The sequence below is a fragment of the Kwoniella bestiolae genome, chromosome 1 (assembly GCF_000512585.2).
Source record: "Kwoniella bestiolae CBS 10118 chromosome 1, complete sequence".
NCBI lineage: Eukaryota > Fungi > Basidiomycota > Tremellomycetes > Tremellales > Cryptococcaceae > Kwoniella > Kwoniella bestiolae.
Window position 1 is genome coordinate 3,271,734 of NC_089241.1, and position 19,794 is coordinate 3,291,527.

The 19,794-nt window shown below is 45.9% G+C and overlaps 6 protein-coding genes across 6 annotated transcripts; 4 read left to right on the plus strand and 2 right to left on the minus strand.

Moving 5' to 3' along the window:
- Positions 1-211: 211 nt before the first annotated feature.
- Positions 212-5,664, minus strand: I302_101249 (uncharacterized protein; the record flags this gene model as incomplete). Its single annotated transcript, XM_019191252.1, has 22 exons — positions 212-477; positions 587-708; positions 785-923; positions 1,026-1,188; positions 1,296-1,420; positions 1,477-1,614; positions 1,676-1,739; positions 1,805-1,902; positions 1,953-2,076; positions 2,138-2,271; positions 2,340-2,503; positions 2,569-2,625; positions 2,686-2,844; positions 2,906-3,344; positions 3,404-3,880; positions 3,935-4,027; positions 4,083-4,217; positions 4,312-4,857; positions 4,957-5,037; positions 5,096-5,177; positions 5,237-5,407; positions 5,476-5,664. The coding sequence occupies 22 exons, from the start codon at positions 5,662-5,664 to the stop codon at positions 212-214; spliced, it is 3,966 nt and encodes a 1,321-aa protein (XP_019048000.1).
- Positions 5,665-5,946: 282 nt separating this feature from the next.
- I302_101250 (6,7-dimethyl-8-ribityllumazine synthase) lies at positions 5,947-6,863 on the plus strand (the record flags this gene model as incomplete). Its single annotated transcript, XM_019191253.1, has 3 exons — positions 5,947-6,164; positions 6,307-6,674; positions 6,787-6,863. 3 exons carry the CDS (start codon positions 5,947-5,949, stop codon positions 6,861-6,863), a joined length of 663 nt encoding a protein of 220 aa, XP_019048001.1.
- Positions 6,864-7,925: 1,062 nt separating this feature from the next.
- Positions 7,926-13,642, plus strand: I302_101251 (uncharacterized protein; the record flags this gene model as incomplete). Its single annotated transcript, XM_065869256.1, has 11 exons — positions 7,926-8,876; positions 8,967-9,117; positions 9,193-9,285; positions 9,365-9,501; positions 9,566-9,983; positions 10,061-10,530; positions 10,601-11,078; positions 11,320-12,039; positions 12,193-12,321; positions 12,394-12,600; positions 12,660-13,642. The coding sequence occupies 11 exons, from the start codon at positions 7,926-7,928 to the stop codon at positions 13,640-13,642; spliced, it is 4,737 nt and encodes a 1,578-aa protein (XP_065725328.1).
- A 1,481-nt stretch (positions 13,643-15,123) lies between these two features.
- I302_101252 (uncharacterized protein) lies at positions 15,124-16,283 on the plus strand (the record flags this gene model as incomplete). The annotated part of the gene is made up of 6 exons (XM_019191255.2): positions 15,124-15,126; positions 15,264-15,278; positions 15,350-15,424; positions 15,594-15,823; positions 15,981-16,071; positions 16,188-16,283. The coding sequence occupies 6 exons, from the start codon at positions 15,124-15,126 to the stop codon at positions 16,281-16,283; spliced, it is 510 nt and encodes a 169-aa protein (XP_019048003.2).
- A 1,440-nt stretch (positions 16,284-17,723) lies between these two features.
- Positions 17,724-17,972, plus strand: I302_101253 (uncharacterized protein; the record flags this gene model as incomplete). Its single annotated transcript, XM_019191256.1, has 1 exon — positions 17,724-17,972. The coding sequence occupies one exon, from the start codon at positions 17,724-17,726 to the stop codon at positions 17,970-17,972; it is 249 nt and encodes an 82-aa protein (XP_019048004.1).
- A 461-nt stretch (positions 17,973-18,433) lies between these two features.
- Positions 18,434-19,663, minus strand: I302_101254 (uncharacterized protein; the record flags this gene model as incomplete). The annotated part of the gene is made up of 1 exon (XM_019191257.1): positions 18,434-19,663. One exon carries the CDS (start codon positions 19,661-19,663, stop codon positions 18,434-18,436), a length of 1,230 nt encoding a protein of 409 aa, XP_019048005.1.
- Positions 19,664-19,794: the final 131 nt, after the last annotated feature.

The window sequence follows — 19,794 nt, forward strand, 5'->3', positions numbered from 1 at the left end:
CATTCGAGTCGAAGACCAACGGAGTTGTACTAGATTCAATCTGATACGCACGTGCGATCTTGAGTCAGGACATACCATGTCCAAAGGAGTTTAGTTTATTGATCTTGACTCCCTCGGTGATTATATAAGTCAAACCTGAATCGAGTGAGAGGATGATGAAGCATTGCATCCGTATACCAATATACCCGAGTACTCCTACATCCTATTCGCGTCACTTCCCAACCAAAATCCCCAACCCCTTCCATCCCCCTACAACTGGCCGTACCAAAGCCAAACTCTTGTCTAAACCTTCTTCCAACCCTGCTCCTCCAGATTCCACCACCTCTTTCAGTATATCTTCTCGACCTTCCCAAGCGAGTTCTATGGACTGAGTCAATTTCTCTCGGAATGCTATGATGGTAGATTGGAGGGATCTGGAAAGTTCGATATGGTCTGAGGTGGCTAGGCGTAGATGTCGGAGGAGGGCGATGGCGTCGTCTGTTAAGTAGAGGCAAGATGTCAGCTATGAGACATATCCTTCTGACGTTGTGCGAAAGGAGAGTCCAGAGGACAGGTTGGAGGAATGGCGATATAGCAAAGAACTTACTACTCTTATCATCAACCCTAACCACCAACCTACCAATACTAGCCACCAAATACTCGTACTCGTCGACTGTACCTTTCCTTCCGGTAGCCCTCTTCCTGCTCTTCTTAGATTTGGCGGTTTGTCTATATCACATATAAAACGTTATCGTCAGCTACACTTCCTCCTAGATTTGAGAGGTATACAAGGGTTCGAGCTTACCCAGTCATCTTGGTCGTCTGGGAGAAAACGGTCGTGGGAGCGACAGTATACCTCGTAAATCCAGTGACAGCGGTGGTAGCGTTGGTAGCTACGTCCACGCCTTCGATCGCAGGTTCGGTGTCGACGATGTAGAATGATTCTACGATTTTATGAGCAAAATATAAGCATGATTCTCCCTCCCAACTTCAACAAGATATGTCAAGTCGGAGTTGGAATAGCGGAAGATCAGCGGTAAACTTACCAGGATCATTTTCCCGTATTTTCCTCAGCTCTTTCAACCTATTCACCTCTTTATCCAACTGCCCTTCCATCTCTTCGAAAGTTTCCATCAGAGCTTCATGGGCTTCTTCAAGTCCAGGATGAATCATCGATTCGATCAGATCGATCCGGTCATGTAGTGATGTCTTTAATATAGTAGAAGTCAGCATCATCACATTATCATTGTAATGATTCGACAACCCAAGACCATCACGCGAGGGCGACACGAACTGTGTTGGTGGAATTGACTCACCAATCGATAAGCCTCGCTGAACTCCGTACCTCGACAAAGCACGTCCACGGCACTGTCAACGTCCTGCGCATGCTCGATAAACACCTGCGAAGCTTCCAAATGTCTTCCACGAGATGATAGGTGGTCTATCAATTTCCATTAGCTAGCTCTTCTACGTTGAATGCGGATGCGTAAACCTTACCCGTGACTCTCTCGCATATCTGCGCGGTTTCGTCTTCCGACACCCTCAATCTCTTAGCGAGAGTGAACAGTTCTCTCCAAGCGTGGGCTTTCTCATAAGCTTTTAGAGCTTTGTCATCTTTCTTCGCTAGTATATATGCTAACACAACGCAGAATAGTCAGCTTCCACCCTCGATCCCTCTTCGAAGCGCATTGCTTACATATGGCAGCATCGGTGAAATCTCTTCTGTCGTACAGGTAATCTCCATATAGATCATGTATCACCTAAAATACATAGATTTGTTAACTATCACAAGTATCTGATTAAGACCAAGCGAAGATGTGCTCACTTGTAGATGTTCAGGTTCATCCGCATACAAACTGAACGCCTCGTCGTACAACTCGTATCGTGACAAATACGAAGAAGCCTCTTCAAATCGATCTGGACCTGACCAACCAAGTTAGTATCAACCGAAGCAAATGAAAGAGGCGACATACCACACTGCTTGAGATTCCTCAAAGCACTCTCCCTCCTTGACAGATGATCATCTATCCTAAACCTTTGATCGAATTTATCCAAAGCTCGTAGTTCCCTCAAGAAAGGTAAATATTCTTTTGGATCCTACGTTATCCCAATAACTCATCAGCTGACCAGCCCTGGCGGAAGAGCGGAACAGACCTACTTTCTGAGAATACTGGGCAATCATCAAGACCAGCTGGAAATTGTACATCCCCAATGCGACGTCATATAGCCTATTGACATCTGAGAGGAAGATGATATATTTGATAGCGTCCTCGACGATCTCTGGGTGATCGGCTGTATCAACATCACAATCGTCAGATGAGCTTACACCCAACAGCGCGAGGTAAGAAGGCTTGACGTACCTTGTAAAGTCAACAGCACCTTCAAGCCAGACTCATAATCTGCCGGTTGTTTACACACATGAGTAGTCAAAATGGTCTCGACGTATTGTTCGACACCCCGATCCTCAAGGATGGATCGGAGAGAATCACATAACGAATTGACTTTATCGACAGGTTTCGAGGATCTAAATCACAGCTATTAGCTATCTTCGTCAATTTGACCGTAGCAGGATCGAAGGTTGTAGCTCACGAAGAAGATGGATCTTTACTATGATCACCGTACAACACTCTCGCAGAATCAGCGGGACTAAGCAGACGTTCGATATCAGCTATGACCTTTGGACTCAGGTACGGGAAGTCAACTGACCTTAGAGAAGAGACGAATAAGTTCAAGTAATCCACTTCAGGTACTTGCTCAACGAAATCTTTCAAGTTCTTCATGAATTGCGAGGGGTCAAGATCGTATAGAACGTTGAGATCTAATCGGTGTTTTCGGCATTGTAAGAAAGCGTTGCGGTAGTTGCCCCTGTCGCATCATCCAACATCAGTCAGCTTCCTGGGCAGTAAAAGAAGAACACGTTACTTACGACAGAACATCCTGTTTGACAACAGCCAACACCAACGCTCTGGGATAAACAGTCTCCAAATTACCTCTAGGCATCTGCAACACCAGACTCATCGAGCTTTCACAAGCGGTGACTATCAACGATCCTCGCTCAACCCTCCTTTCATCCCATACCATCTCATGAGGCAGTAAATCATCTCCATGAGCCAATCGTTTTAGGGCTGGCAGAGGTGCGTAGTGCGATGTTGACGATGTTGTAGTGTAGATGAGGAAATCCGGTGTCAGGGTGTAGGAAGTTACGTTGGATGCGATTGGGGTAGATATCGGCGAAGAGGGTGACAAGGCTGCGAGATGTAGTTTGGAGTTGGGGGAAAGGGCAAAGATGAGATCCGATGATGGTGAATAGGAAAGAGCGGTAGGATGGGGTCCGAGGGTGATGTCGGTGGGGTGATCGCTTGCGACTATACGATATGCATCAGTCAAGTTGATCGGTATTGAAAAGTCGTAATTCCCCACTTACCACTACTCAGCTGTCCTTCAGCAGTCAAGACCAGCAATTCGCCCTCTCCAGTCCAAAGCATTCTTTCGACATCCCCTTCTAGATCTTCCACTTCAGTCTCTTCCTTCTCATCCACCACATTCACCTTACATCCTGCTGAACCATCCTTCTCCACCCAAGAGAGCACAGCTACCTTCCCATTCGGTCCAATTGCAAGCTGCTTGACCAATCTTTGACCTTCAGCTTCCAAGGATGACGTATACCTCAACTTGGGCTCGGCAACCTTACCTCCACCTCGAAGTCTACTCCCAAACTTCGGGTCAGGTAGTCTAGTATTTAAATCCCATACCTGTACAAGACCGTCCGAGAAGAGGAGAGCGAGGGAATCGGTCGTATCGGATAGACTGACATGGACTGGCACAGAGGGGAGGTCAAGGTGATATGAGGACATTGGGGGAGGTGTGTTTTGAGTTCTGAAAGGGGTTATAAGGAGTTTTTCTGTAGTCATAGCATTAGTGACAATGTTGGCACAATTTGATTAGAGTGACTTACGTCCGTCGACTACTGCTACAGATGCAGTGTCTTGTGGCATAGGTAATCTGGCAGTATATGTATCCCACACAAAGGTTCTGGCTTGCACGAAGTCTGATTGGGCAATATCAATCAGTACAGGTCGGAATAGCATGCAAGGTCGACTCACTCTCGCCATACAGGTAGATCGACAAGGGCTCTTCAGGGTGCCATTTGAACCCTCTGAACCTGGATGACTTCAGATCATGCGAGAAAAGTTCTTGTTTGAGATAGTAATGGTAATTCTTCATCGACCAGAGTTGGACTGAACCGAGTATCGAATACGACCCATCAGCTTGATTGCACTCTCTTCGACTAAGGCACAGTCGAGATCGATAGAAGAACTGGACACAACTTACCGACATCCTGATCGTTCCGTTCTATCCAAATGGCCAAAACCTCCGAATCACTATTCCACTGCATCCCCCTGACCCTCCCATCTTTCCAAGTCTGTTTATCCTCCCTCAATTCAAACCCACCATGTCTCAATCCATTCCTCTCAAACATCGCTACATCCCATTTACCCTCCCTCCCCTCCCCTCCACCGGAATACCCATACCTCACCAACGTCGAGATAAGATTCCCTGCAGGTCTCCAGCTCAAATTTCCTTCCAATCCCGGCAAACTCTCGGAAGTAGCTGATAATTTCGGTACGAACCCTGTATTGGGATCTCTCGAGTATATACGTATTTGTCGTCTTGCCTCGTCGGTGGAACTGGAATAGGGGTCTAATGATGAGATGGCGAAATACGAGGCGTCCCCTCGGAAGGTTATGGATGGTAGACCCGAGTCGGTGGGATGTGAGAGTGATTGGGAGGTGTTGATGGGTTGTTTGGCGGCTGCTTTGCCTAGGGAGCCGTGGAATTGCGTTTGTTTGGATCCCCAGCCGACGTTGATGAATTTGTCTGTAATATGACAAATATCAGTATGAAAATGTAAAATAGCGGCAACATCAAACTACTACAGAGCTATATTCTCAGATTTAGAACCAGTTCCAAACTCACCTTCTCCAAAGTCATCTGATCTAAGAGGTTCTTCATGTATGACATCGAAGTGTCTCGTCATGCAAACCAGGTTATCCTCGCCTATTTAACTTGATGTAAGCTAGTCGTCCCTCCCTATCTCAGGCATCTACCAGCTCACCAGTGACCATGACAATCTGCTCATCATCCGGTGCCCACGCAGCAGCCTTTATACCACTATCAACCGATCCGACCACCTCGACCTATAACCTCTATCAGTCAGCAACCGTTTCTACGCCTTTCGTGAAGTACAAAGGCTTACAGGGGCAACACCACCATCTTCACCTTCCAAAGCTAATGTAGCTATATCCCCTCCTGCTAACAGTATCACCAATGATCTATCATCAGGAAGATAATGTAGATCTAGCGTTTCACCTAGATGAGCAGGTTTAGGGAATGGTGCGAGGACGGGGGAAGTGAATGATGCGATAACCTATCCAGCACAGATACTATCAGCTGAATGTCTATTCCGAAATTAGGAGAAGGGGTAGCTGAGCTTACATCTGGGTCTGATCTATCTGATGAGATTTGCAGTATATCAATTTCGATACCTCCATCTTCAGATGATCGTTCTACTGTTACATAGACGGTCCCGTCTTCGGGGTTTATAGCTATATTCCCTGCTTTACTTGATGAGCCGAATTGCTCGAGAGATGAGACTTGAACTCCTAGGGGTGTGAGAGACCTCATATTGGGGGTTGGTGTCGTACGGAACTGGTTGGAAATGGAGTTCGAGCTATCTTGAAATTTGGAATACAATGACCACTTGATCGAACATTAAGAGGAACAGCAACAGCATCAAAATTCTGGTGGTTCAACATTTCCGAAAGCGGCGATCCCCGCCATTCTACGTTATGCTGTGTCATCATCATCATCATCACCGAAGTTGCTCGAGTGACTTTCCATGCGGGGTTATAACTTACCTTTCTTCCTATCCTACTTCTACTAAACAAATATACAACCTATATCAAAATGTCAGATCCAACTATCAAAGGTCTCCCACCTCCTCCTGTCAAATACGACGGATCAAACTTCCGAATCGCTATTGTCCACGCTAGATGGAATGACGCCATCATCAAGGCTCTCTTGGATGGGACTATCAACAAGCTGAAAGAGCAGGGTGTCAAAGAGGAGAATATCGTGGTGAAGAGTGTTCCGGGTAGTTATGAGCTGCCTTTTGCTACTAAGCAGTGAGCATTGTCCCTCCTCTCTCTCCTCTCTCTCCTCCCTCACCCCCATTGTCAAATGGTACAGTTATTAGTGTCAAACTTGTTCTCACTCGTGATTTGACGCCTGAATATTTCTAATGCAACCTGGTATTTTCTTTCGCAGACTCATCGAAGCAGGTAAAGTCCAATCAGCCAACGCCGCCCCCTCAATGATCGCATCCTCAACGACCAACCTCCTCTCCCTCATCGATAACACCTCTTCAACCCAACCGGCCGAACCTCAACCGAAATCATCTGCTGGATCATCCGGACCACTGACGACCCCCTTCGACGCTGTGATCTCCATTGGATGCTTGATCAAAGGCTCGACAATGCATTTCGAGTATATCTGCGATGCCGTTACCCATGGGTTGATGAGGATCCAGCTTGATACGGGCACTCCTGTCGTTTTTGGGGTGTTGACTGCTTTGAATGATGATCAGGCGTTGGAGAGGGCTGGGATTGGAAGAGGGGAGAAAGGAAAGGGACACAGTGAGTTCGCGCACCATTGCTGTCTTAGCTTGAGGTTCGATCATATCGGTCCGAAATATTCCACAGAGGTGGGTTAGTGATTGGAGGCTGACTAATCACCCTCCTACACTAGACCACGGTGAAGATTGGGGTTTGGCTGCTGTCGAACTTGCTGCTCAGAACAAAGATTGGACAAAAGGTGTACTCTAAGTATCAGGTATCAGAGGGTAAGAAGCGAATCAATGGAAACTAGTACCAATGAGAAGTCAATAGAGATCACATATATGCATTACAAGTAGTCTGACTTGGGGAGGCAAGTATTTCTCGTCGATGTGGTTGAAGTAATGATTTTGGGAACGAGCTGGAAGCTCATTATACGAATTTACCTAGTGGAAGCAGCCGTGCATTGTTATACTGCCTTCCCATCGAGCTGCTTGTATCTTGTATATTGTGTCACGCATACCTCTCATTTCCATATTCGAGCATGATCATCTACAGCAGGTGAACATTACCTCGTACTCATCGTTACGGACGTTGTTCTGGGCCTTTTTAATCAATCCATCAGCTCAGGTCGGATTAGTCAAATGAAACCGGGATAGGGTAACTGCATTGGTCACGCTTTGTAATTACCATTAGGAATCATTTCTAATCTTGCTTGGAGGACAATAGCGTTTGCTTCTAATGACTCGGTTTCAAGGTGTATTTACCCTGAGGGATGACACCCTAAAAAAGCGATGACCCTTAAATGATCCCTACTGCCACTCCCCTCTCTCCCCCACACATGTCAATTCGACACCACCACCACCATACACCATACACTGCAGTATACTACAGTATACGATCACAAGCCTCTTATACCACAGGAATACTCGAATAATATCGAGCACAAGCAAACATAATCTTCTTCATACATCATAATTCACCATCGCCTTGACACGTCACAGATACTATCCTGCTATAGTCAGAAGCAAAAGCAGTGAAGGAAACTTAACAATCGTGTTAGTGGGATTAGAGGGGTTTAGCAGTAGTGGATGTTATTCATCTTCAGCTCGGACGCGCCTAAACCAACATCCAACAACCAACAACCAATAACCCTACCTTCACTACATCAACTCAACACTTGATACTACTCCGGCCAACCCTTGTTTCACTGCACTGGCAATAATTGCAACTCATCCATCCACATCTGGTGATCCTGGTGAACATCAACGTTGAGAAAGAGGTCAGTTTAGTAGATCAACAACGCAAACGCAACCGCAATCTCCAAACACAATGTCCTCCCCTTCGCAGAATAGAGGGATGGTACCACCCCCTGGCACCTGGTCATCCTCATCATCCAATAGCGGGAGACATTTAGACGGAGATTCGACACCCAGGAGATCGATAGATCAACAGTACAACCATCAACAGGAGGCATCGTCTTCCAGGCGTACATCGATGACTTCGATCCATAATTCACCTACCTCTATATCATCTTCATCGAGACACCATGTAGTCGGTAACAGATACCCCAACAACAATAATGGTGAATACTCGCATTCACAAGAGAATGGATACGGTGGAGGAGAAAGAAGATTACCTAGAATAACAACTTCCAATACCGATAATGAAGATGAGCAGGGACCAAGATCAGCTCCCATAACTGGTTCTTCAGGTCCATTAAGACCTTTTACCAATGGTAACACCCCCAACCTGAATGGACCATTACGTTCAAGCTCATCCCCTGATCCATGGACTGCATCCCACCCATCACATTCATACTCTCAACGAAGTTCCCCATCAAACTCGCCAGTGGACCATCGACCAAATTTCGCTTCCTCCTCCAACACCTCTTCATCCTCCAATTCACCACAACCACCGAGTCTAGGTCCGCCCTACCCTCATGGTCATAGGAATCTCAACGCCTCAAGCAACAGACCAGAACCACTACGCGCCGTATCAGAGAGAGATAGGTCGAGGGAAAGGGATCGGGATCGAGAACGAGAACGGACGATCACACCTCAACAATCCTCTCATTCCTTGTCGACCGATAGTCATAGTCATCACACTGGACCTTCATCTTCTACTGCTGATTCTGCTCAACCGTCGTTGGTGTGGCCTCAACCTAGAACGAGAAGAGAGGGAGGTGGTACTACGTTTTGTGGTCAGTGCGGACAGACGGTGCACGGACAATTCGTTAGAGCTATGGGTAAAGTGTATCATCTGAATTGTTTCAGGTGTAAGGTGAGTGCTAGTCCGATCGTATGATGTTCTCAGTCATTATCGATGATGAGACCGAGTGGATCGCTGATGAATCGTCGATGGTTCACATAGGACTGCAATAAAGTAGTAGCTCAGAAGTTTTTCCCTGTGGAAGATGGGGATGGGATGTACCCATTATGTGAAAGGGATTATTTCGCTAGGTTAGATCTAATCTGTGCGAAATGTGATCAGGCATTGAGAGCTAGCTACATAACTGCCTGTGGTGAGTAGCCTTCATCCTCCATCCTACCAACCATCAACTACAATAGTTCTGACGCCTCGGTCTTTCTCTGCGTAGGGAACAAATACCATGTCGAACATTTCACGTGTTCAGAGTGTGATGTGCTGTTCGGACCAAATGACTCGTACTACGAGCATGGAGGGAAAGTTTGTAAGTGTACACAGTCCAACTCAAACCTGTGCCAAACATGGAGAGTACGAGCTAAAATTTTGGTCATTTCGCCGATCAGATTGTCATTACCACTATTCCACTCAATTTGCTGTGAAGTGCGTAGGATGCGAGACGGCCATTCTGAAGCAGTTTGTGGAGATGAATAGGAACGGAAGAGATGAATGTTGGCATCCTGAATGTTATATGATTTCAAAGGTGTGTACGAATCAATTCGTTCATTCTGTCCCAACGATAAATATCATCTAATTCACTTGCATAGTTTTGGAACGTACGGCTTGCCTCCAAAGCATTCAACACCCCCGCTTCCTCCGCTGTATCATCCACCATATCCCTTCTTGAGATGTCTTCCACTACCGCACCTGGCGCACCGGTCAATGCACTATCCATGCACACCATTCAGCCTCTGACGCCGAGTCCGAATAGCGAAGCGGGGATGACACCTGGTGAATTGAAGGACAGGCAGGAAGCCATGGAGATGAAGGTACAGCAGATATGGCATGTCTTATCTGGATATGAAGAGTCGTCGGCAGCGTTGATAGGAGATATGTTGAGAGCTGTTAATGAACGGCGGTTATTGGATATTATACTTTTGGCGGAAAGGTTCATACTGCATGTGGAAACGCTTTTTGCGGTTATAGATGATTTAGAAGCTCAATTTGCGCAGGCCGGTGCCAAAGGTGAGTCTCTGCTTTAGCATCTCAAGGGCAAGTGAACGGGTGATTGGAAAAGAGCAATAGCTGATGAGTGATTCCAGGCATGGCGCACGCACGAGAAGCAAAGCAATTGTGTCGGAAACTTGTCAATCTTTTCTCCACCATGTCGCAGATATCGCCGTCAGGAGGTCAAGCACCCAACAACTCCGAGCTGTTCACCTTGATCACTCAGCTGGCTCATTACTTGAAGATTTTGATACGGATAGCTTTGACAGCATCGATAAAGTTAGAAAGGGATCATTTCAATACAAGTGCTATGACCAACTGTCTGGCTCGGTTGAACCTATTAGCGATGGATAATGGTGATCCGGCATTAAAGAAGAGAGGAGATTACCCAGATCATCAACCGACACCTCGTCCGTCGATCAAAGCGGATGAGACTCAAGGTGGAACTGCCGCTTCTGCAGGTGACGAAGAGCAACTCAAGCGGAGTATAGAAGCGTTGACTAGACATCCCAGTGGATATATAAGTAGTACCAAGGATATTGCGTATGGTTATAGGTCTCTGGCGGTGAGTACCACTTGGAGTCCCCATCATACATCTCCGCTGCTTGCTCATGTTATGTTGAACCTTTGTACAGCCCGAAGTCACGGGTGAAACAACCTTACGCGGACCCCAGCCAGAAGATTTCATACCTCCCGAGGGATGTGCGCATTGCAAGAGCGCTATAGAAGAGGATTGCGTCAGAGCAGGGATGTTCAACCGATGGCATTCTGCTTGTGTCATCTGTCTGATCTGTGGTGAAACGTCCTTACAACCTATACCTAAAGAAGATACTACGACGGATGATGGTTCCTCCCACTCACATACCGATGTAGTCAGCCATAAGCCCACTTCTCAACAGAAACGATTACCTGCCCGAGCAGATTTCTTTTACTTTGAAGCTATAACTCGAATCGAGGAAGTCCCTTCATCCATATATTGCGGATCACACAAGACCAACAGCTCCGTACAAGGTTTTGACCCGGTATCGAGATTAGAACAATATGCTTTCCTATTGCATATTGCGTTGAGGAGGTTATACGTACATTTCAGGATACACCATGATTTGCCGAGCGGTGAGTGGATTGTCGTGGAGTACGAATCTTGTCAACCTTCTTTTTCTTCCGTGTCAACCTTGTTTGGGAGGCGAACACCTCATGACTGCGGATAGATATTGTTTATTGTCTCTTTTCTCTTATCTTTCATCCATCTTCAATTAGCTTGGTTGTACTTCATTTCATAAATCAGCTCATGCTGGTTTTCTATCAATAATGGCTCTTTTGCTGATATCACCCCTTCGACGACGCCGACGAATAGTACGAGACCACGGTATCTCCGATCGATCAGAACATGAAGTGAAGAGGATGAAGTCCGTCACATTAGATAGGAAATTATCATCAACCGCCAGACTACCTCAGCGATCAATGGTTGTCGAGTCCCCCGCAGGTAGAATGGCAGATGCCAATGGGCAGGTCGTATCTGCTCGAGCGGACTCACAACAGCAGAGCATCTCCACTTCGGCTTCCAGTACGACTATAACCAACAACAATTCCGGTGGACCAGAGATCCTAGCAATGACAAGTGAAGGTGAACCTATCGATCCGGACGATCCGCCGTCTTCAGCTACTGTGGATGTCCTCCGACCACCATTCGCAAGGAACAACACCTCTGTGATGATCATCAATGAGAACAATGGCTCGGATGATCCCTCGTCATCTCTAGAGATAGATAATTTGACGATGCCAAATATTGGACCAGAGGATGATGCAATTACTTTGGGCGATATACCGATGTTGGCTGATGTCACCTCGCGATCCAACATACACGATATGAACGAACGGTCCCTCCCTCTCTTATCGACTCTGAACTCGCTCCAGTCGGTTATACTGAAACATTTTGCGTTACTCCAGTTGAGTAAGAGTGGGTTGGGCCATTTGATAGATCTGGATGAGGTGTTGGAGTTGTTGGAGGTTAGGAAGAATCAGTGGTGGAATAAGATTTTCAAGGGGACTGCAAAGGAGAAACAGAAGAAGAAGGGTGAGTAATCACTTTCACATGAGTCGGGGTTTTGTCTCTGTATATATATATCGGGAATCTGTGGACGATAGGAGGAGGAAGCAAATCCAGATGAGATGAGCTGGGACCGTTGGGAGAAAGAATCAAGAGCTGATTTTCATATCACCCTTATAGGCATTTTCGGTGTACCCATCGAGATTCTAGTAGAACGGACTGGATCAGATTCTTCCCTTGGTGCTTCCAATGCTCAACTGAGAGTACCAGAGTTCATCGAGGATATCGTATCTACCATGAGGCAGATGGGTAAGTCATTTGTCTCTCGCTCATGTCTCGCTTGCTTTGAGGATATCAGCTGATTTGAAACTGTTTTTTTAGACATGGCTGTCGAAGGTATCTTCCGAAAGAACGGTAATATTCGTAAACTCCAGCAACTGTGCGATGCCTTGGACAAAGATTCGACTCAGGTCAATTTGTCCGACGAAAATGCTATTCAACTGGCGGCTTTGTTGAAGAGGTTCTTAAGGGAGATGCCGGATCCATTGTTGACGTTCAGGTTGCATAAGTTGTTCTGTGCTGCTGCTTGTGAGTGTCGGATGTCTATTCCAATTGAAGCTGTTGCTGACGTCTCACGCCCGATGTAGCACTGCAAAATCCCGACGATCGAAAACGAGTTCTCCACCTTCTTGTCTGTCTATTACCAAAATACAATCGAGATACTATGGAAGTCCTGTTCGTCTTTCTCCGATGGGTCGCGTCCTTCTCGTACAAAGATGAAGAAACGGGATCTCGAATGGACCTGGGCAACTTGGCAACTGTCATCTGCCCTTCCATCCTATACGCCAAGGGCGCCAACGCAGCGAAAGATGAAAGTTTCATAGGTATCCAAGCTGTCACTGCGCTACTAGAGAACCAAGATGAGTTCTACCACGTACCTCAAGAATTGGTGTTTGTGATTCAAGAGAATATCTACTCGATCTTTGCGAAAGAACTTGATCTCCCCCCCAAAGAGATTCACCGACATTGTTCGAAATACATGCAAGCTAGAGGACAAGCCTTATCATCGGGCTTACAACCCCCTCAACCTCAGTATGCCTCTATCTCGGGAGGTAATCCGAAATATAGTCCCGTAGGCCAGAATCAGGTGTTACTACCTTCTTCCAACTCGCAGAATCAGATTCCCCAGCAAAATCAACAGCAACAACAACTTAGAGATCGACCTTCCGACCCTAGATTATCTGTCCGAGGAGGTGGAGAGATGTCAGCTTCCAACTCTGATCCTTCTCAAATTAACAATACCTACCGCCCCCCACCTGTTGGAGGGAACAATAGTAGACCGACATCGTGGATACGGGATAATCATCGAGGAAACTCTCAATCTTCTTTATCCTCCCCTTCTGGTCAAACACAAGGTAATAATACGTGGGAAAGGGATCGACGACCCCCTCAGGCTCCCTTCCAGGGGAATGGATCTAGACAATCTTCCAAGGGATCTGCTCCACCTAGTCCTGGTCCTGGAGAGGAGGGGAGGAGGAGTATGAATATGGATAGGGAGCGGAGTTGGACACCTACGCATGATTATTCGCAGCAGCCACAAGCTCAACATCCATTTACTCAACATCGGTAGTTGGTAGTTCGTTGGTACTCTTCGGAAGGAAAGTTGATGTTGGTGGATGCTTTTGTTGGACAATTGTATCGTCTTGGTTATGGTTTTATTCAATCTGTATCTTTTTGGCTATGTGTGTATAGGTTTCTTACCATTACATGGACAATTCCATATATCATTTCCTTTACTACATATATCCACAATTCTCTTTCGTTATCATTCATGGTCCAGGTTTAGAAATGGTTCATGGTCCATGATTCATGGTTAATTGTTGCTCGTTTCTTTAAATCTGCTACGTTTTACTTCTTGTTGAGATGACTTGATTTGACTTATCAATGCATTTACCTATGTATCGCGATATCACGATATCAAGCTCTCTAGAGGACCACATGTGGTTTCTTTGAGTACAATTGAAGGTGAGGCAGAGGTATAGGCAGAAGAACGAAGGATATGAGGCTCGATGGTACCCAAGTGCTCGGATCATGTGACAAAAGATTCGTGCAAGCTATTCATATTCATATCCACATTCATACTATACTATACTGATACAACTAGGTACCAAGAGATGTAGGAAGACTTCAAAGTGCCTTCTCCTTGAAGGATACTACGAATACACTCTGCAAAGTCTTTCGAAATCCGCATTCTCGAAAATGAGATTTCGGGGTTTGATATGGCCACCTAGTTTATCCATTTAATCCCTTTGGGAACCAACATGATTGTATAAGTTGGCGGGAAGATAAAAGTGGCGTGGGTGCGGGTGTGTGGGATAAGAATGGGAATATGAAGGATGAGGGTGGGAATGGGAAAGTGTTGATGAAAGTAAAAGAAGTTGAATTGCATTAAGTCAGTTCAGTTCAGTTGTTTCTGTTCGATAGCTCGATAGCTCGATACCCAATATCCTCGTTTGTATACCATTCATACGGGTCACATATACTATCACCTTCATAGGGATAGAGATATGAGCATTTCATAATTCCCCATACAACTGATTATCCACTGATGCTAAGAGTTTAACGATCAATCAGTCCTGCGGGGCGCTCTTCTTTCCGTTTTTTGTCAAACAAGAAAGGGAAAGAATCCGTCTGACCATCTGATTTAGCGAACTTGCTGATTGAGTATATTTATGTGATATAGCAATAGGTTCGTCTAAATTATGATGGTGTACCATGAGAAGAAGAGAGAAAGGAAATGTAACAAGAGGATGGAATTTCAACGATGCACTGGAGACGAGCTGAAGGGGAGTTTGGGATAAAATGATAAAATAAGCGAGTAAGAGATATTCGACAGACCCACTCATAGGGTTGACGCGTGGAAAGGACGCGCTTGGACCCACCACGACCACTCAGCATACACTCACTACTCACACCGCATCATAGCATACCGTAGAGAGAGGGATATGAGTGGACAACTATCATTCTACTCTTCATCATCAATATTACCCACCACACCACCATATACCCTCGACGACACACCACGACTAACGAACCATCAGCTGAACCACAATGGTGAGCTGGCTTTGATCTCACCACCTACCCTGATCCACCACATCCAGCTGATCTGACCGCTTTCCCATTTCTCATGCTCGCTCCTATCTCTGGATTAATTGATGGGTGGCAATGCTGATCCTGCCTTCTTCCCATAGGACAAAATCAAGGAGGTAAGCTACTAACTTCTCGGCTATAGCCAGGAAGAACAAGCAGTTGACCTGTATACCTCACACTCCCACAGCGATTCACCATCCTCGGTCAAAAAATCGAAGCTGCCGAGTCTAGGGCTGAGGAAGCGGAGGCTGAGAACAAGAAGGTGAGTGGGGGTGTGTCCTCATTGGAGTGCAGGGAGGTGCTGATTTGACGAATATTGCGCATATCCCATCTACTCTATACCACCTTCGTACCCCCACATGTAATCACCCATTCACGTCTTCCTTCTTCCTTCATAACGAACCTCTCTCATTACGATGGCCCCCGCACAGCTCAATCAAACCCTTCTCGAGCGAGACCAAGAGATCGCCTCGCTGCAACACAAGCTCTCTTTAGCCGAGAGCGAAGTGGAGAAGTCGGAGAACCAAATCAAGGACTTGAAATCCGCTTCAGAGGAAGGTGAGACCCACAAGACCACGGGTGAGAACTTGGCTAGGAAAGTGCAATTGTTGGAGGAGGAGTTGGATAAGGCTGAGAAGGACTTGAAGGAGACGACTGAGAAGTGAGTGCGACCTTTTCATCATAAAGATGTAGAATAGGAAGTGGCGTATCCGTTTGTCGGTTCCTATCGTCGGCCTGCGCTTGATGATGCCTTGTCATGGAGATACGGAACCCCCAGAGGATTATATACTGACTATGATTGCTTGGTTCACACACAGACTCAGACAAGTCGACGTCAAGGCTGAACACTTTGAACGACAAGTCGCACGAGCCGAGCAAGAGAGGGACGAATGGGAGAGAAAGCATGGAGTGGGTGTTTTGTTTCTTCTCATTCCATAATCCCTTCATCAATCGCTCGTCGTGCGAAGGATCCGCTGCGCGCTCTTAGACTACGCCCTATGCTGACTTGAATCTGATCCCAACAGGAAGCAGTCGAGAAGTACCAACAATCCAAGAGAGAGCTCGACGAAGTTGTCGCACAAATGGAATCTTTGGTGAGTATAGCTCTGCCTCAGAATTGATCTGTTCAATGCTAATATATTATCGTTATCACACAGTAAATTCCACCCACCCATTCTTTCTTTCTCCACTTATTACCACCATGATCACTATCGATATATAAAGTCTACTCCTCCCACCCATTATTATACGATCAGATATGAGGGATGCAACCTGTGTCTCATATGTTCTGCTTGTATACTGACCAACTCCTGAAGTGGACTTGCCTACTGATCCTAACCCCCTTACGGTCTAATTGCTGATACATGAACTTCCGCTAATCTGCCTACCATATAAAATTTACCCTTTCCTCTTGGTCTCGATCGAGGAACGGCGCGCGATGATCGAGAACTACCCATTCTCACGATCCCCTCTCAAGCTGATAAGCCTAAACTGGATTATCCCTGAGTGCTGTATCAATTAATACTGCTTAAACCTTAATCAAACTCACATTGATCGTCAGGAATGGGGATATTCGACAACCATGATCCTTGTTTGGAAGTGAAACGGAGCTAGTTTCAATTAAACGAGGATCTGTTCAAGACACGGATCTGATGGTGACACAGATCGAAAGGAGGGTGGGGAAGTGTTGATCAGGTGGAAGTGGGGAAGAACGTCCTGGCTCTACTTCACTGGAGTGTAGCGAAGCAAGAGGAGAGCGTTCGGGATGAGGATTAAAAAGAAGTGGTCCGCAGATTGAAACCAGACAAGCAGGAGACGAAAACAAAAGATCACAACGACTCGACGATGCTTCTCGGCCGAATCAATCAAAGGATCCTCACCCCTCACCTTCGACACGATTAGAGGCTGGTTGACACGAGTAAACAATGAAACAGTAAAACCTAATCAACAATCATTTTGATCGATTCGAAGTTGTGATGATCACCTTTTCCAGACTCCACCTTTCAGCTTTGGGGTGAATGTACAATCAATCTCGAGCGTGAGCCCAGCAGAAGAATGACAACTCTTTGAGAAACCTGGACTCGAGCTAATAGAAGACAGCGTATCAGTGCGGATCGAAAGGCATGGTATAAAGTAGGGAATGATGGTAATTTTGGAAAGGAGGGTGTCTCACTTCGGATCACTTGGTTTTTTACATCAGTTGTTCGGACTTGAGCGTTTGTTGATGCGAGTGAGTGGGTGGGTGGGTATCTGAGAGGTTTGAAGAAGAGTTTTTGGGGATATGTTGAGTATGCGTTGAAGTGAGAATGAAAGTGGAGTGGGGGATAAGAGGGTATATATATGATGATGAATGGAATGGTACACTATGTGAAGGTAAAGGTTCTTCATCTCTCGAACAATAGGAAGAACATCATATTATTCACAATTACAGAACGTTTCACCAATCATAACCTTCTTCGGGGACGGTAATGATTCATCCCCAACCAAATAAACTCATAAACACCTTATCCATTCCAACGATCTCTCACCACTCTTAATCCATCCTGTTAAAACTATAAACAATGGCTCAATCCGTCTCCTTATCATCCACTCTCCCACCCCGATCTCACCTTTCCCAGACGTTGAACGCCCCAAAAATCAATACGCCATCATCCGTCAGCGACCCTGCACAAATCGCTTTCGAACGTTATCTCGCGGAACGATGGCCCAGGGAAAGAGGAATGAAGGGATGGAGTAAACAGTTGCCGGTTCTTTGGGAAGGGGTGGGACCGTTGGGGTTGGGGAGGGAGAGGGACGAGAGAGACGGATAAGGGTGAGTTGCTCTCGTCCAATCTTCTCCTGTCGTCTCATTAATGGATTAATGAATTCAATCTGATATTTTGAGGATACAACCGGCAGGAAAACCGACGTTGAGCTTGAACGTGGATGGATGGGTGTGAATGAACATTGGAATCAGGGGAGGGTAGGGCGAGCTTGTATATACTTGAACGTAGACTACGATCACTGCATACTGTATCATGCACGCCATGTTCTTTTGAGATTATCAGATCGGCATAAGGGACACAACAAAATGCTCAAGAGAGATTTAGACTGTTCACAAATACTGTATCGCATAGAGAGGTCTTCGTTTCATCTTCTTCTTGTAAATGTGAATATTGTATATAACGTTGGATTTGAATAAATACATATATCGAATTTTTACGCTCAGTGCGAAATTAGGACTATGTATGCCCTCCAATTTGAGCGGGTAACGAGAAAAAACAAAGATCCATTATCTGTATGGAGAAGGACCAGGATTGATTTGCAAGAACGTCCTCAAGTCCATCTTCCTACCAAGTAAATCTGGATCCTCCAGCATGTGATTTCGGATTCCATGAACAGGGATAGCCTCTTGTACCGCTACTGATTCCGTCTTCTGGTTGTTATTGTTGTTCTTGTTCTTGTTTTTGTTGTTCTTGGATTTCCTATTCTTCGCCTTTGGTAATGAATCGATAATTTCAATCAACTCCTTTTGGGTATGGGTCCCGCAAATGACATAATCACCTTGTTTGATCTTCAGTATCGCTCGTTCCTGCTCCAAGTTGAGATGGTAGGCTGTACCTTCAAGCTCGATCAATAATCTCTTAGCGAGATCTTCCATTCCCCTTCGGACTTGTTTTCCTGCAGATGTGATCGAATTAATACCATGGTTGATCGCATCATTGATCTCATGTTTCCTCTGATTCTTCATCTCCTCCAAAACCTGCTTCTCTCTGCTAATCACACCTAACGCATCCTTCTTGGCTTTTTCAATAGCTTGAAACCACAACGACACCTTGATATCTTCCTTTCTGATATCTGTCTTAGCTTTATGGATCTGAGAAATTGCATCTTTACCCGCGTTCTTGATTGCTAATACTCTCTTGTTCATCTCCTCCTCGCCTGCCTCATCATCTTCCTTGACCTTGAGCTGTAATCTCTCCATCAAGCCAGCTTCGAGACCATTCAGATAGGAATCATCGACTCTAAGTCTCTCAGCTTGGACGCTTTCTAACACCTCTAATCGGTTTTTGTGATTGTCCAGTTCGATGGAGAGTTGTCGATGCCTCTCCAGGAAGAGTTGATGTTCTTCCCTTTCAACCTCCAGATTAGCTTGTAACTCCTCGTACTTCGCTTGAAGATTCTTGGTGTGCACCGCATTGTTGTTGAGTGTGAGACAAAACTTTTTGACCTGAGTATTGGATGCAATGGCTTGTTCCTCAAGTTGGGTGATTCGGCTGAGGATGTGGGTATAAGCGTCGGAAGGGATGGATATGAGGTTTGAAGTGGGAGGGTTTTCGGTGTCGAGGTGATTGTCGGATGAAGGAGAAGGGGTATTGGTCGTACGAGCGAGCGGTTCGACGTCCATATTGTTGATCGAGGCAGAGGGTGTCGGTGCGGAGGATGGATCAGGGACTTGTATTTTGAGGGTGATGGCGAAGTTGGAGGAAGGATGATTGGCGGTCGAGGAAATTTGTGACATGTTGAGTTGGAGAGGTCATCTACTGTGGTTGGAATAACATCAGCGTCTAATCATCACGCACTCAGAGCTGACGACAATTGTGAGACTCTGACCTCTTTCACGGCGGATTCAAAAGTATGGGTTGAAAGGTA